The sequence below is a fragment of the Python bivittatus genome, unplaced genomic scaffold (assembly GCF_059951505.1).
Source record: "Python bivittatus isolate LINGU-HERP-01145 unplaced genomic scaffold, Pbiv_v1 ctg000210_np1212, whole genome shotgun sequence".
Classification (NCBI taxonomy): domain Eukaryota; kingdom Metazoa; phylum Chordata; class Lepidosauria; order Squamata; family Pythonidae; genus Python; species Python bivittatus.
Window position 1 is genome coordinate 8,587,227 of NW_028277053.1, and position 17,762 is coordinate 8,604,988.

General features: G+C 44.1%; 2 protein-coding genes across 3 annotated transcripts in view; one reads left to right on the forward strand and one right to left on the reverse strand.

Annotated features, from left to right (window-relative positions):
* NSD2 (nuclear receptor binding SET domain protein 2) overlaps positions 1-2,857 on the reverse strand; it is an 84,288-nt gene extending 81,431 nt beyond the window's left edge. Inside the window, exon 1 of one of the 2 annotated variants that reach the window (XM_088139428.1) lies at positions 1,619-2,857. The gene's annotated coding sequence lies outside the window, so the exon portion shown is untranslated. Of the gene's footprint in view, positions 1-1,270; positions 1,469-1,618 lie in introns of those variants that run through there. The other variant, XM_088139429.1, reaches the window with a different exon arrangement.
* A 6,355-nt stretch (positions 2,858-9,212) lies between these two features.
* The window catches only part of LETM1 (leucine zipper and EF-hand containing transmembrane protein 1), a 33,392-nt gene continuing 24,842 nt past the window's right edge, over positions 9,213-17,762 (forward strand). Inside the window, exons 1-2 of the mRNA XM_088139431.1 lie at positions 9,213-9,345; positions 11,191-11,248. Coding sequence (XP_087995557.1) covers positions 9,264-9,345; positions 11,191-11,248 — 140 coding nt within the window. The 5' untranslated portion in view covers positions 9,213-9,263. The remainder of the gene's footprint in view (positions 9,346-11,190; positions 11,249-17,762) is intronic.

Here is a 17,762-nt window from a genome sequence, read left to right on the forward strand (position 1 = left end):
CCTATATAATCTGAGACAGATATATGCCATTAATATGCCATTATTGAATTCGCATTAGAATGGCATTGTATGCAGTACTGTAAATACGTTTAAATTATCCACATCTCTTAAAAATCTATCCAATTTTTATCTTCTTCAGTTCAACCTTTCTTTATCGTTTTTTTCACTCTCCATTCCTTAGGCCACACAGAATGTATCTTGTTTACAGAGCAGCTTAAAGACTCCACTGCAACTCCAGAGCCACTAGGTTGATATTCTTACGGCTACAGCGAAACCCAACCCTTAGAAGAATTTACTCTTCCCCCTTTCTATGCCTTTTAACGATACAGATCCTACATTTCAGGCTGGAACCAATCCAGGCTGCACACATCGCAGGGTGCACGAATTCCTGCACATCCCCGAAGAAGAAAAACGCCAGTATTCTGGAACAGAAGCGGGATTTCTCGGCACAGCTCGAGAAAGCTCGGCCTAGAGAGGCGGACTGGGGCATTTTCCCTCTGAAAAGCAGGGGCTGGGTTGGGCAATAGCCACAGAGCTCGTGTGGATGCGGGCCTATTTCACATCTCCTTTTCCTCCACAGCGGTGAGGCGGAGATCGCGTTCCCCGGAATCGCCCAAAGCACGCAGGAGATGCTCCTCATGGCTGCCCGTCCTGCATTCAGGCGAAATAAAGCCCAACAGCACGTGGCGGGGGTCCCCCTCCCCACCCCGGTTCACGGCCCCTTCCCTCCTTGCCTCCCTCCCCCTCCCTCGGGCGCAAAGGCAGCGCTCCCGCATCCATCAGGCCAGCCCAGAGAATGAATCAAACATGGCTTCCCCGCCACCCGCTCCGTTCCCGGAGGGTCCGCTTCTCCCCCGCCGAGCCGACGCGCGCCAGGCGGAGCATCCCAGCCCGAAGCGCGGGGCGCGCTCTCCCGTTCGCGGCGGCGACCGAGCCTTCCCCGCGAGCAGCCACGGCCCCCTCCGGCCACCCGGCTCGCTCGGACCCGGCAACCCGCGGGGCGCGGACGCCGCCCGGACCGCCCCAGCTGCGCCGCGGAGGCGGAGAGCAGGGCGCACCGGCCGCCCGGCGCCCTCGCCCGCCAGGCCGGGCGCCCCGCGGCTGCGCGGGCAGGAAGCCGCCGCGGAGGTCGCCCGAGGGGGGCCCTGCCGGGGCCCCGAGCAGCCGCGGGGAGCGCCGCAGCCCGCGCCCCGGCCCCGAGGAAGCGGCGCGGCGGGGAAAGGCCCCTCGCCCACAGGCGCGGCGCGGCGCCCCCGCCGGCTGGACTGACCTGGCTCGCTCCGAGGGGCTCTGGCATCCCCGGCGACGGCGCCCGCTGCCTTGCCTCGGCTCGGCTCGCCCCGCTGCCGCCCCGGCCGGCCGACCAACCGCCCGCCCGTCCCGCGGTCCCCGCCTCCTCCTCCAGCCAAAACCAGCGCGAAAAATCCCCCGCGTTGATTGGCTGCCGCCGCCGCCTTCGCGCCGCAATCCCTGAAGCGGCTCATTCAAACCAGCCTCCCAGCAGCGGGGACGGGGCGCACGCGGCGCCGCCCAGGCCGGGCCAGGTCGGCGCGCCGCCGGGCGCCGGGCGGCCTCTTCCCCGGGGAGCAAGCGCCCGCCCGTCCGCTCGCTCGCTCACCTTCGGCCGGAGAGATTCGCTGGGGCCGTCTGCCGCCCTCCGTCCGAGCGGGCGCCACCCGGAGCCTGGGAGCCCGCGAAGGAGCAGGGAACGGGCCCGGAAGAGAAGGTGCCCGCCGGGCGCAAGGGTGGGCTTCCCCCAGAGGAAATCAGTGCCTTTCTTGGGGTCCCCGCCGCCGCCGCCGCCGCCTCCTCCGTCGACGCGGCGGGCTGTAACCTGAGACGCCGGCAATTGTCCTCGCCGCGCTCCACCCAGCCGGAGAGCTGCTGACCCGAAGCCTCGGCGCTGCTCCTGCGGTAGCGTTATGCCCGCGGGGTCCCGTATTAGCATCTCCACGGAGCAAGGCAGCCCCTTCCCTTCCGGCCTGAGGCTCAGAGAGGTCAAGTCACAACCCCCCCATTTTACAACACAAAGGCCCAGAGCGCCGCGCCTCTGTGGAGAATGGGCGCGCTTCCCAGTTCCTTCCCCAGCCCCTTGGTTCTCCCTCCCCAGCTGGTGGGCCGAGGTTTCTGTGGTCGGCTTCCATGAGACAGCAGCAAAGCGTCGATGGGGAGCGGGAGTGTGGAAGGCTGGCAGGCAGACCATTTTGGCAATCGCTTGTTGGCCCCTGGACGTAGCGCTGGTCAGCTCTGGGAGGTTCACAACAGCCTACGGTAGAGACAACTGCAGGCCGTTGTGAGATCAGCTCTGAGGATTTGAAGATGCGGATAGCCCAGAAATGCCCTCAGCATCAGCCTGTGGACCCAGCTCACAACAGCTGTCCTTTCTAGTCAACACCATTGCATGTGAGTTACTTTTCACTGCAACTGGCACCATCTCTATAAACTCAAACAACACCCTTTAAAGCCAAAGACTGTGACTGAAAAGCCAAATGGGGTGTGGTGGTTTTCCTACAACAAATTAGAGCGCAAAAACAAAATTATATGTCTTGGGATCTCATTTCAAAGGAGTTCACAACTGCCAGAAGGACACAGAACTCAGTCTAGAAATCAAAAATAAACCTGCTGGAGTCCTAGATAAAATTCCAAAAGATGAAGACGAGAACAAAGGTCATGGCTGAGATATCAAAGATGGGATACATTACAGATCAAGCCGCAAAGGCTAGGTTAGGTTAGGTTAGGTTAGGAAATAAAACTCACAGATAGTAGTTGCAAGCAACCCTTTCTTAATCAGAGAGTTTTGTATTTTATACCCCACCTTTACCTGGTGCTCATAAAGTCTAATCTGGCTGCAAAGCATACCTGGAGAATTGAGTAACACTGCTTCATCTCAGCTGGTGCTTGGGTTTCCCCTGAGTAGACTGCCATGTTCCAGAGGCGCTCTCTTGCCAGCAAGTACTTGACCACCTCTGTGCCTTTTGATATTTGATCCTGCGTTGCTACTCCCATGGGTAGCATGGCGGCTTCATGGTAAAGGGCAGATCATTACAGTCCTGGAGTAGTGGGGGGGGGGGTTGGCTCAGAGGGTTTGGGATCACCTTTCTTGAAACTAGACCATCCGTGTGATGATATAGGGGAGTGGCACATTCATATTGGACACCCAGAATGTCTCAGTGTCAAAAGGGTTCACTCTCAAATGAATTGTAGCCTGAATCAGTCAACTGATACAGTTTTAATTATCACTCTTCCAGAGTAAATATGTTTTGTTGCCAGAAGCAGAAAAGCAAACTCTGCCTACTTTTCCTCAATTCCAGGTGGACCTGGTGGATATAGATTATCGCTTTTCAGTTAGCTGGGTTCTGTCACTGAGATTACTTTGGTTCCCCCACTAACTTTTTTCTTGAGTCATCAATGGATTTTGATACATAACATTTGGAATTGGTCTGATTGATTTGGGCCTGGGAAGACACTACTTCTCAGTTGATCTACAGCTTCCTATCAAGCCATACCCCAAAAATGAGACAGGAACAGTACCATTCAAGCCATTGGCTTGTAGTTCCATCATATCTCCATACTGTTTAATATTTACATGAAATGGCTAAGAGAAGTCATTCAGAGCTTGGGAATAAGGTGCCACCAGTATGCTGATGACACCCAACTCTGTTATTCCTTGTCAAACATTCTGATTTTTTGTTCCCTCATGAGCTAAACATGCAAAAGCTGGAATTATTTTGCAGAAGTGCTCTTGGTGAGTAAAAACCACATGGAATTCCACTTTATCTGAAAGAACAGTTTTGGAGTGTTTCTTACAGGGCTGTGCAATGCCTTTGATTCAATTTCAAAAAGGTGTTTGAGAGCCTGTGGGGATGTACCCCTAGTAACTGACTTTGACTCTTTAAAGTAGCAGTGTCTTTTCCTGGGATCATGCTACATCTGCAGAGGGCAGCTTTATGATCCTGAGAAAGGTTATAGCTGCTGGAAAGAGTTGTGCTCTGAAGCCCTTTTTTGGAATCAGATCCAAAGCATTGCACAGCCCCACATCCTAGCTATCTCTGGACTCCAGATGGCAGCAGTTGCAAATATACTTTTAGAATTTGGGGCTGGCCTTGAAAAACACTGAGAAGCTTCAACTGTCCAGAATGAAGCAGCATGTGCAGTTTTGGGCGCACTGATGTTTGCCCAGGTTACAATACTACGGTGTGACCTGCAGTGGCTTCCAAGAGCAATTTAAGGTGCCAGTTATCACCTTGAAAGCCCTGCATGGCACAGGGCCAGGTTACTTGGGGGATTGGTTATCTCTGAGGGTTTTGGCCTGTCCCACCACAACTGACAGGGTGGGCATGCTCCAGGACCCCTCTATTAAACAGTAGCATCTTGTGGGCCCGAGGAATCTTGTCTTCTCTGTTGCAGCATTTGCCCTATGGAATAGTCTCCCCCTTGAGATCTGGAGGGCCCTGACCCTTCTGGCCTCCAGGAAGCCTGTGAAGACCTGCCTTTTTGCGCAGGTGCTGGGCTGGGATGTTAGATGAGCCCAACGTAGGTGTGGGTTGTATGGTTGAGTCTATGGTGTCTTGGTTACTTACTATGATTGTTTTCACTTTGTGTTTTTATTTTTTATTTATTTATTTATTATGTTTTTCAACCGCCCATCTCCTCCCAATGGGGGAACTCTGGGCGATTCACAACAAACATTAAAAACATAAAATATATAAATACATTAAAAAATTTTGCTTGATTGTTTTGCTTGATTCATTGATTTTATACTGCTTTTATTGACTGTTGTTAATCACCCAGCATTCATATGTAAGGTGGGCAGCCATATACATTTCCTAAAATAAGTGCACAATTAAATAAGTCAATTTTAAATGAGTCTGTTGCAACCATTCTGGTGCTCAGTAACAGTTCTCCATGCTTTGGTTATGTCTTGAATTGTCCACTACTATGTTTTCTACTCTTAAAAATTACTCAGAAAAAATGCAATATGCAGTAGCTAGCTGTCAGTTAATATCAGAAACACATAATGTCCCTGTTGAAAATTCTACACAGTTGCTATTTTCTCCCCAAGCACAGTGTAAAATGCAAGTTTCTGCCTTTAAAAGCCATAAACTGTCTCACTGTCTCCAGGCCCATCTCTCATGCTATGAAACCAGACCAGATGCTAAGAGCTGCAGGAAATGCTTTCTTAAAAATACTGCTCCCTCCAAGATCAGAGGCTCCTTGGCTAGACGTACAGTATGTGAATTTCTGCTCTCACAAATTTGGAATGGACATCCTGAAGAGTTGTGTTTGTGTGACATTCTTAATCATGGTTAACTTAACCATATTTTTTCAATCCAATGTTCTGGAATCATAGAACAACGTTCAAGGTTAAAATAGGGTGGACTTTTACATTAATACAGGCATTCTCTCCATCTTGAGAAAAGAAGTTCACATACATTATTTCAACCAAGTATTTTAAACGGTTTTGAATACGGTAGAGTCTTGCTTATCCGACATAAACGGGCCAGCAGAACATCGGATAAGTGAAAATGCTGGATAATAGGGAGGAATTAAGAAAAAGCCTATTAAACGTCATAGGCTAGACGTGCGCGCCTGCTGCACCTGTTGCAATCGATTTTTGTGTTGCGGTGCCGCACCGTCAGGAGCAACAAGAAAGGGTACACTCACGCTTGCAAACAAGCGGCACACTTTTCTTGTCGCCGATTTATGCGTGTTGTTGTGTTTTTTTTTAGGGGCGTCGGATAAGACGGAATGTCGGATAAGCGAAGGTCGGTTAAACAAGACTATCTATTTTTTAGATAGGAAGATGGTCCTCGCTTCCCCAAATAATTAGCTGTGAACATAGGGTGGAAGTTGTTATGCGGTGACTGAGAGATGTTAAATGGGGAAACTGATAAATTCCCAGCTAAAGTGGATGTACCTTTTCCGGAGAGGAGTTGCTTGTTTGCTGAATATAACTCTTTTTAAACAACACCTAGCCAAGACTGGCTAAGATCAAAAAGTTAAATAGGATTTGGCATCCTTAGTATTACTGGGTAAAAGACTATCAGGAAATGCCATGGTCATAAGCAGAAAAAGGCAGTGACAACTGACTTCTCTGTTGTGGCCAGTAAAACTTCATGCACATGTCCATATTACCTGGAGTTGAGTTTATGTCAAGGGATTCTTGGCTGATTTTGATCTTGGCTGTAGTTTGGATTAGGAAATTAAGAAAACATCTCCAAAGGAGAGAGCGGCAAACCACTTCCACATTGTTGCCAAGAATGGAATGTCCATGTGGTCAACAGAGTAGAGCTGGACTTGAAGGAGACTTCACCTTAATCAGGTTTGTTCTAATATTAGACGTGCCATATTGAGAATATGGAATAGATATAAACCAAGGCCATGCCCAAAAACATCTCTAGGGATCTCAGCACAAGAAGCATTTTACAGAAGAGAAACAACAGGCAAAGACAAATGGTTAACGTACCAGGAATTATTGGAGAATCACCAAGAGGAATATAAAGTTAAATCAAGAGAGCAGAAGGATGGCAGAAGGATGTAGTTGTCATTGGTTTTCCCATTTACAGTTATCAGAAAAATTTTAAATGGATAAATGGTATGGTATTTATGGTATGGAGCAAAGTATAGAATTTGAAATGCAAATGTGTACCAATGATGAACATGTAATTGCTAAAATATATAAACTTTTCTTGAAATTTGAAATGGAAGAAGAACAGGTTAAAGTACAATATGTATGATAAAGGGTTAAGAATTGTGGTTATAATATACAGAGGGATCAATGGGAAAATATGAGGTCAAAAGGTTTAAATGTACATTATGTTATGATCTTAAAGAGATTTTTTATAACATGTTGCATCGGTACATGACACCAGCAAAATTATCTAGAATGTATAAAGGCATTCCAAATGTATGTTGGAAATGTGAACAACACAAAGGGATGTTTTATCACGCTTGATGGATGTGTAAAAAAGCTAAAAAAATTGGATTCAAATACACACATTGATACAGAGGATTTAAAAAATTAATACTCAATTGAAGCCAGAACTTTTCCTTTTAGGACTGATGGATACACAGTTAGAAAAGAGTCATGAAAGATTATTTCAATATATAATTACTGTGGTGAGATTATTATATGCACAAAGATGGAAAGATTCAGCATTTCCCACCATGAAGAATAGTTGCTGAAATTGACAGAACTTGCTGAGATGGCCAAATGACTTCTTTCAGAAAGATCATTATTGACATTTCTAGAGAAAGATCATTATTGACATTCATCAATGATGAACCCCTTATGGATTTTTTGCATAAAAAAGAATGATTTTGTGACTTAAGGTTTTGATGGTTAGGAAGACTATGTTATAGAAAGAAGGGGATTACGATGTAATCTTAGAGAGGTTTGATTAGAATTGTATGTATAACTTCTGAGAGGAAGATTGGAAGCCATTTTTTTATATTTCTTTTCATGTTTTCTGTTCTTTTATTTTTTTTTCTATCTCCTTTTTTCTATGTCTCTTTTTTCTTTTCTCTTTCACATTTACTATATCTTTTTATTTGAATGTACTTATATATGTAAAATCTTTTAATAAAAACTTTTTTTTTAAAGTCTCTTCTCTTTCCTTCCTTGCCCAACTATCCTTTCCCTTATCTGATTTCTATTCAGCTGGGTTCCTCCCCTCTCTGTTCTTTCAGAGCTGATACACTACTTCTTTACCCCATCTCCCTCACTGTTTTGTTTTGTTTTGGCTGGGGAGGTGATGTGTGTACGTAGGATGCATGTTCTTATGTGACAATCGTTTGTATGCTTGTGACAGAATAGAGACATAGTGGCATATGTAGAGGGCAATCTATTAATTTTAATTACATTGATTTTAGAGAGAGAGAGAGAGAGATCCTGGCCCTAGCCTTTCTTTAAAAAATATGGATTCTAGAACATAGATGTACCTGTATCACACACATAGATATTTGGGGTGTGGCTTGAGGTTGTCCAGGACTTGTTTCAGGGCAGCTGGCAATGGTAAGTAGACAGATAGGGATCCATTGCACTGGATTTTGTCATTCCTCTAATAATTGGAAATTCAGAACTGTCTTCTTTCTGCAATTTGACTGTATTAAATTGTGATTATGGAATACTTTGCTGACTAATAGAAAAAATCGTGCTAGTCAAAAAAGACAGGTCACTTTAAAACTGAAGAGTTCGACAGGGTAAACCTTATGCCATTTTGAACAAAAGATACATAGCTAAGCAGAATAGTTGTTTAATCATGAAATATCATAGAGGTGAAAGCATGGAGTTAGCACAAAATGAAGACTGTGTTCTTCATCCTAGATTCCCCTCCATTTCTTGTTTCTCCATCTCAGATTCTTTGTTCATCTTCATTTCCAGTTTTGATCTTTCATAATCCAATGCAATTGTAATGTTGTCTTTAGTCTTCCCAAACTTATTTTGTTTCCAGGACAAATGAAGCAAAATCTAACAAACCACTTTTGGGTTAATGTGTTTTTGGATTAGCATGTTGGTTTTAGCATGTTGGTTTGTATGCTATGCAAACCAGCCATTGAGGCCTGAAAATCATGGTTTGTTATTTCTGAAGTCAGCCAGTTGTAGCACACTCAACTGATAACGATTCAATCATGGCTTATTATGAGGCTTAAAATCAGCAACTGAATGAATTCAGAGGGAGGCGACTTTTCCTGTACTGAGCTGGAACAATGAATGCCTTAACTTTTTCCTTTCTCCCAGGGTGGAAATTATGAATTAGTCATAGCAAACCATGAAGTCATGTCAGGATCTCCTATTGCAGAGTAACTTGCCTGCCTTTTTAAAAAAACAATTATAGTTTTTCTAGGCCCTCTAAAAGCTTTTGAGTTTCCAGGATCTCTCTCGGGTAGATAAAAAACCAAAAGGGGGAAAAAAAGGGAAGGAATTCCCTCCCTTTTGGAAGTGATGGGGAGAGAGAAGCTCGCAAGGACTTCGTGCACTGGGTCTGCGGGGTGGGCCTGTCACACGCAGCAGAGACCGCCTCTGCGTTACATCACTGCTCTTTGCAGCAGCGGAGCCTCCCCGGGACCTCCGCGAGCAGGAAGTCCAGCAAGCGCGGCCAAGCCAGAGGCGCGAGGCACCCCGCGCTGCCCGGAAGCGCCTTCGCTCTCCAAGGAGACGCGGCTGGAGCACGTGGCCGCCGCGCCGGAAGACTCCATCTCCCGGCCTGCACCGGGGCGACTTCCGCCTCCGCCCAGGCGAAGACCGGCTAGGAGGCCCAGGCATGGCGTTCGTGCTGCTGAGCCGCTGCGCGCGGAGGGCACCGGGCCTTCCCCGGCGGGGGAGCGGGGAAGCCGCCGCAGCAGGTGAGAACTGCGAGGGGGGTCCTCGCTTCGGGCACCGCCGGCGCGGGAGGAGGCCGGCGGGAGGCCTCTCGGCCCGCGCAGCCGGGCGGGAAGGGCGGAGGAAAGGTGCGGCCTCCCGGTGTGGAACCAAGGCGCCTCTGCCCGTCGCAGGCGGGCGCTCGGCAGGAGAAGGCGAGGCAGGCCTGAGGGCGCGTGGAAGCCCCGGGAGGGAGAGCCGGCCCGAGACGCGTGGGGGCCTTAGAACTCTGCCAGGCGGGCTGCCCTGTCTGAGGCACTATTATGGGATGTTCCGGGGTATTCTCAGGTAATCTGTTCACGCCTGAGGCGAGAGAAGGCGTCTGACTGGAATGCCCTTCCGAGAGGCTTAAAAACCTGGCGGCTTTTAAGGCCCTTTCGGGACATTCGTGAACTCCAGGTATTTGTGCGCGCGGTCTCATGCTCCCTCTCCCAAAATAAGTAAAACTACATAGAGGGAGCAGAGCGCGTCCTCTGGTTTGCATTCAGGGGTGGGAACGTGGTCGGACTGGTGGTTAGGTCGCCCCTTTTAAATAGCCTCGACCCAAACTAGATTAAAGGCAAAGGAAATAACTAAAGGCAGTTACTTCCGAAGAGGAGCAGCTGCCTTCCGTTTAGAATTGGGGTAGCCCTTCAGGACCACCAAGCCAGTAAATTATGAATCTGTGGCTGTTCATGGGCAGTGAGGTGCCAAACAACTACGAACCAGACCAGAGGCTTTTGTTTTTCACCCACAGACTGGTATTTGCCTCTTTCATGTCCGATATATGTTGAATATTCCTGATAATAAATGTCTGCTTGCTCAGGAATTGTGAACACAGGAAAATAAAAAGCATATCCTTTGTTTCTAAAAAGTGAATCGCCAGCTGCCTGTTTGCCTGGCAGAAAACGTAATGGTACAGATGGTATCACCATGGCAGTATTTTTTGTCAGCTCTGTGAATCGCACAGTAACATTATATATTAAATGTATGTCTTCCCTTTATAATTGTACGGGCATCAAAGGCAGCTCACAGCTAATAAGACAGTGGCAGGAAATAGTAGCTTGATTCTCCCAGCCCTAGAATATTGTTACTTCTACAAGGTATTAAATCTACTGAAAATGTTGGTCATGTACATGTAGGCTAGTCTAGGAACTCAAACCAACAACAAAAAACCATAATGGAAGAAAGCAAACTACTTCACTATTGTTGCTGAGAAAACTGTGTGCAATTCCCTACGTAGCATTGAGTGGAAACTTGACTCAGAGTTTTTTCCTATTTACCTAATATATTTAAATGAAGTAAACCACAGTTGCCCAATGACTGCCCATAGTATTGCTAAAAGAGGTTTATAATTTCACTATCAGAGGCTGTTGTTTCAGTCTCAGTGGTTTGAATTCTGAGGACTTCCAGGGACCATATTTTCTGTTTCTCATGGTCGCTTTAGTGCTCTTTCTCAGGGAAAGGTTTCCTAGGTCCATGAGACTCCTTTAGGGCAGTTGTGGTTTATATAGTGCCCATAAGAATTGCATTAATAACTTTCTGCACAGTGTGCCTTTGGGAGAAACCAGCTAGATTCAGACACCCATTGTCCTTGTTCCTAGAATAGAATTCATCAGGCTCAGCTCTGCATTTTTTATATTACAGTTGAAATGGCCTCTTGCCATGCTAGCTCTCACAAAATCCATTATAAGTTCTTGTGCTTGATCCTAATTATGGCATTATTTCTGCCTGAAGTATTCAAGTAGTATGTGAACAAGGTTATTTTGATACCATGCTGGTACAAGTATAATGTTCTTATCTATTTCTAACCTACCTACACAGACTGCTTTTTTCCCCCCTACTTCTAGGTCATTTGGAGAACCTTGCTTGTTTTAACTGTTCCTCCATGAGGCTAATAAAACCTTTGTAAGTATACATCTTCGTAGCACTATTACTAATAACCTGCTTATTTTGACAGTTTATAGAATGGAGGAAGCTGCTGAAAACCAGCCTGGTCTTATAATAGGTGGTATATGTATGTTTGTAATAAATAAACATGCAAAAGACTAAGACATTCTTTGAGGAGTAGCTTAAAGTCTAGCTCTTGATTGGAAGGTGATGCTTGTGTAGCTCTTTTACCTTTTTACAGTACCAACGTAGATCTTTCTCTTTAATTCTTTTTCCATTTCTGTTCAGTTACAACTTCTCATATTCATCCAGTTTTGTTTCATCCCTTCCCAATGCAGCCATCCCTTCCACCATCTCAATCCTCCCCTATTATTTTTTGTTTGTGTTGGAAGGTGAACAGGGTGTGTTTATGTGTGTTGTGTGCAGGTGTATTTTGTGTGAAAATTGTATATATGTGATGAATGTTTGCTATTAAGATGGAGGAGGTACCTTATTTTATAGGCAGTACATTTTACTAGTTAAAAGTAGTTCTTAATTATGGGATTTTGTTTTCCTCTGGCACTTTTGTGGAGTATAGCTTCTGGCAAGTTTGTTTGGAGACACGTTCATATGCTCACATACAAGTGTAAGATGTGTACACATTTATTGGAGAGGAGGAGCTCTGCAGGATTGGTTTCAGCTGGATTTCACCTTAGGTTGATAAGGTGAGAAGCCAGGCACTGCACAGGATTTTTATCTGTGTTTACCTTTTCCTAAGGTGTGTTGACATCTTTTGGGGTAAATAAGTTGTCTTTAAGGCTGTTATTCTATTTTGGCTTAGCATGAATAGGCTTGAACTTTAATAATAAAAGTTGTCACAGTTTTTAAGTATTTCTAATGTGTAGTGCAAAGCAAGAAGCTAGTTCTTTTTCTCCAAAGTAGCAGGGTAATTTTGAAATACATTTCCAAATGTCCAATCCAGAAAGGAAATGGTAAAGGACCTCTGCCATCTAAAACACAGAAAATCAAAGTGTGGTGCTCAAAATATTTATGACTTCCAGCCTTTATCCTCTGTGGCCATATGGCTTACAGAGTTATTGGTGACCTAAAGAGTTATTGGTGCTGGAGTCTAAGGGTGACAAGCTGCTTTCCCCTCTTTTAGAGGATAGGAAGGATGGAAATAATTATCTCTTGTTTGGCAGATCAGAGAATTATAGGGAAGGGGAAGGGGAGTTTATAGAATGCTATGCAATTATTTTCAGTAGAAAATGTTTATTATCCTGATTATACCATAATATATGGTATTTATAGATACCATAAATATCCCAAATATTGTAAGGTACAGCCAGAGTACAGAAGGCAGAGGTTCATACTGAATGTTAATGGCAAACCACAGTAAGCTAAAAATACCATTAAAGCACAATTATTAAAGCAATTATTCTACAAGGTTTGTGCATCCTCATTTTCCAAGTATGCTTGTAAGAATATTTTAAAAAAGTTTGTTCAAAGCAAAAAAACTAATTTTAATAATCTGTTGGAGATACTCTAGTCCATGAATGATTATGATCAGTATATCATAAGCTGTAACTATGAGCATAGTTAATTATCGCAGAAAAATACATCCTTTTTCATCTAATAGTAGAGGAGAAGAATGTCCACAGAATTAGATTTCTTCTGAACAAATTATCTCAATGGTAGCTAGGAGTGGGTGGAAATTTTGAGGCAGCGATGAAATAATAGACTTTTGAATTCAAAATTTGAAAATGCGTGCAATATAAATGTACATATTTACATGTTACCTTTCTGCCCATACATCAAATGTAAGTCATCTAGTTATTTAATGAAATTAATTATATATAAATTGTATTTAGAAAATACAGTCAGGTCCAGAAATATTGGGACATCGACACAATTCTAACATCTTTGGCTCTATACACCACCACAATGGATTTGAAATGAAACAAACACAATGTGCGTTAACTGCAGACTGTCAGCTTTAATTTGAGGGTATGTACATCCAACTCAGGTGAACGGTGTAGGATTTACAACAGTTTGCATATGTGCCTCCCACTTGGTAAGGGACCAAAAGTAGTGGGACAATTGGCTTCTCAGCTGTTCCATGGCCAGGTGTGTGATATCCCCTCAATACCCCAATTACAATGTGCAGATAAAAGGCCCAGAGTTCATTTCAAGTGTGCTATTTGCATGTGGAATCTGTTGCTGTCAACTCTCAAGATGAGATCCAAAGAACTGTCACTATCAGTGAAGCAAGCCATCATTAGGCTGAAGAAACAAAACAAACCCATCAGAGAGATAGCAAGAACATTAGGCGTGGCCAAAACAACTGTTTGGAACATTCTCAAAAAGAAGAAACGCACCGGTGAGCTCAGCAACACCAAAAGACCCGGGAGACAACGGAAAACAACTGTGGTGGATGACCGAAGAATTCATTCCCTGGTGAAGAAAACACCCTTCACAACAGTTGGCCAGATCAAGAACACTCTCCAGGAGGTAGGTGTATGTGTGTAAAAGTCAACAATCAAAAGAAGACTTCACCAGAGTGAATACAGAGGGTTCACCACAAGATGTAAACCATTGGTGAGCCTCAAAAACAGGAAGGCCAGATTAGAGTTTGCCAAACAACATCTAAAAACGCCTTCACAGTTCTGGAACAACATCCTATGGACAGATGAGACCAAGATCAACTTGTACCAGAGTGATGGGAAGAGAAGAGTATGGAGAAGGAAAGGAACTGCTCATGATCCTAAGCATACCACCTCATCAGTGAAGCATGGTGGTGGTAGTGTCATGGCGTGGGCATGTATGGCTGCCAATGAAACTGGTTCTCTTGTATTTATTGATGATGTGACTGCTGACAAAAGCAGCAGGATGAATTCTGCAGTGTTTCGGGCAATATTATCTGCTCACATTCAACCAAATGCTGCAGAACTCATTGGATGGCGCTTCACAGTACAGATGGACAATGACCCAAAGCATACTGCAAAAGCAACCAAAGAGTTTTTGAAGGGACAGAAGTGGAATGTTATGCAATGGCCAAGTCAATCACCTGACCTGAATCCCATTGAGCATGCATTTCACTTGCTGAAGACAAAACTGAAAGGAAAATGCCCCAAGAACAAGCAGGAACTGAAGACAGTTGCAGTAGAGGCCTGGCAGAGCATCACCAGGGATGAAACCCAGCGTCTGGTGATGTCTATGCATTCCAGACTTCAGGCTGTGATTGACTGCAACGGATTTGCAACCAAGTATTAAAAAGGGAAAGTTTGATGTATGATTATTATTCTGTCCCATTACTTTTGGTCCCTTAACAAGTGGGAGGCACATATGCAAACTGTTGTAATTCCTACACCGTTCACCTGAGTTGGATGTACGTACCCTCAAATTAAAGCTGACAGTCTGCAGTTAACGCACATTGTGTTTGTTTCATTCCAAATCCATTGTGGTGGTGTATAGAGCCAAAGATGTTAGAATTGTGTCGATGTCCCAATATTTCTGGACCTGACTGTATTTCATTTGTTTTTTTCAAGCCTTTGTCACAGTGTACTTTTACAGTTACGTATGCTTGTGCCTTTAAGGAGGACAATTGTTTCACAGGGATGATGGAGGTGGTTGTGTTTCTTTTGCTATGTGACAGCACAAGGCCGTGCCTGGGCACCTTCTCCCTATTTTCTCTCTCTCTCGCTGATTCACACCAGCATAACAGCAGTGATGTCTGGCCACAAAAGTCATGTACCACAGCTTTTTATTTAAAAAAAACAAAAACAAAAAAACAAACCCAGCCCTAAAATCATTTTTTTCTTCATTTCTTGTGTCTCTAGCTAAGAGGCAATTATAGGTTAGTGTGAAATTCCAGAAATATTCTTCCAACACATGAGGAAAATGCCAGGAGAAAACTGGGTAATGCAATGAAGAACCAGGGAAAAGGTGGTAGATTTTTAGCCTGTGTAGCAATAGCTCTAAACTGGCATTGCTCTACTTAACCATTTAACTCTGTTAGCTTGGCTCAGGATCTATGCACTGGCTAGAATCCTTTCAAGATTTCCACTATTTCTTTCATTGCCTATATGACTCCAGCTGTTTTCCTTTTCCAGGTGGAAAGAGTTTTCTCGGTCGCTGCTCAGAAATTGTGGGTTTTCCTTTTTGGCAGCCCCCTGACCAGGCCAGCCCAGTTAGCACCAATCTCCTTTTTAGCCTGGCTACTCTCCAGCCATCTCTACTCCTGTTGGGGGCTTCTTTCAGCACAGCCCCCCCCCCCCCCCCCGTTTCAGCCAGAGAAGAGGCTCACTGTGATCAGCTCTTACAGGTGCATTGCCTTTGCTCCTAAAGGATCCTACTCCTACAGGAGTTGGTAAAGAAGCCCCAGGGTACCCTTAATTCCTGATAATTACATGAAGTAGTAGTTCACTTTGCAACTGTATGGAGATGATTTGCCATTACCATCTTCCAGCATGGTTTTTGATTTCCCAGAGTAGCTTACAGATACAGGGTTCCTTGTGAGTGTCCTTGCTCCTGAACCAGACAAAGCAGATAAGGTGCCACTTGTTGAGGCAAGTAACATATATACAGTACCTTATTTCCAGGTACATACACACATTACTATGATTCATTAAATACAAATCAGGTATTCTACAGGGGTTCTTGTCTTCATGGAAATATTATTGTAGTGGGAAAGCTGGTAGAAAAACGTCTTAACATTCTTTCTTTTCTGACACCTGCTTAAAAATAATCCCGACCTAAACTCCCAACAGCCTCAGCTAGAAGGATTATATGCTGGCTAGTTGGAGTATAGGAATAGCTAGATTACCACAGTTCTCCATTTCTCACGGAGTGAAGCATACACATAAGGACTGTGTATGGATTAATAACTTAGGGAATGCTGCACATTTACTGAAGTATAAATCTATGGGATGGAATCATATTTAAATATTCCTTAAGTCCTTAGCGTTGGGGTATAAAAACCCTGTAGGTGTGGAAAAATTTGTTTTAGAACAAGATGAAGCTGATACTATTTGATTTTTAAATCTTCAAGTTTGGCTTCTTGTTAATTTCTCATATTTTTGTAAATTCCCTTAATTCATCTATTCCTCTTATGTGATAAATTTATTTCTCACTCATAACCCTTTTCCCCATGCTCATTTTCAGTTTCTATGGAACTGTATCACTAAACACTTTTTCTTCAGTGTTTTGGTGGAGCATCTTGGTTTGCTGCTTGAAAGTTTAAGCAGTAAGCTCAGAATTTCTAGCCGTTAAGCATTTTCTCTCTTTGAACTCTTTATTTTTTCTGTTGTCATAGCATTTTGTGTTTTCACAGACTCAAATGTGTAGTTGCGGTATTTATGCCTAGAAACATCTAATTATATACATGCTTCATATGAATGAATCATAGAGTTGGATGTAGGCCATCAAGTTTAATCAGTGGATTGCAGGGTAAAAATCTAAATTGAGGCATCCTCAGCCATTGACTCTATAGCCTCTGCCTGAACATATTCAATGAAGGGGAGCCCACGAATTTCACAAGCATTCCCTTCACCTCTTTGCCCAGTTCATTAATATATGTGTTGAATAGTATCTCTTTCAGGACTGAATCTTGTGATACCCCACTTGCTACCTCTCTCCAGTTGGATGAGGAACCATTGACCTGCACTCTTTGACAATGATTTTTGGGTCAACTATGTATCCACTTATTTATGCAGCCCACATTTAAGTAGTTTGCTGATCAGAATGTCATGGAGTACTTTGTCAGCTGCTTTGTAAATAGTATATCCATTCTATCCATTCTTTCTCCACCCACAGATATTTTCTCAGGAAGTGAGTCTCTCCTAGTGAGGAAAAGCCAACAGTCTTTAGCTTGATTTGTAGTACGTTCTTCCGGTGTAATACTGGAAATAATAGTTCTGAAAGTTCATAAATCCAAAGTTCTTTATTGCAAGTACAGTATTGCTTTTTGTCACTGCTTGTTGTATACAACAACTACAGGTTGTTGTCAAAATAATGGGACAAGAATTGCTGATAATTGGAATTTTATAACTGTTACCTAATAAGCTATTTTTAAAATGAATTAATTTAGTGGAACTTTATGTCCTGGACACTAGGCAGCTTATACTGCAGTTCAACACAATATAGCAGAATTGTGCAATAAATAGAAATGTAAAAGAACCATAATTAATAGTTCGCTGCATAATTATATCCATCAGCTTTAATGTAAATCACCGGATGACACAATCACAGCTTGGTAGGTAACTTCTGATCCCAGAAGCCTCTGCAGAAAGGTAGTGCTTAGCCACCCTCCTGAATATTAAAGGGTGGGGGCCATCCTGACTTGGGGGGGGCAAGCCATTCCAGAGAAGTGAAGATTGCTTTTGTCCCCACCAAGAATGGAGACCTGTAACATGAAACATCCTTTGTTAACATGGCTGGATGGTGTATTGGATAGTGTAGTAGATAAACTGCAGGATTTGCACGTGGAGAACAAATTGAAGTTTCTCAATCATGCAGTTAGTTTTGGTGGGCCAACTTAATTTATGGTAATTGT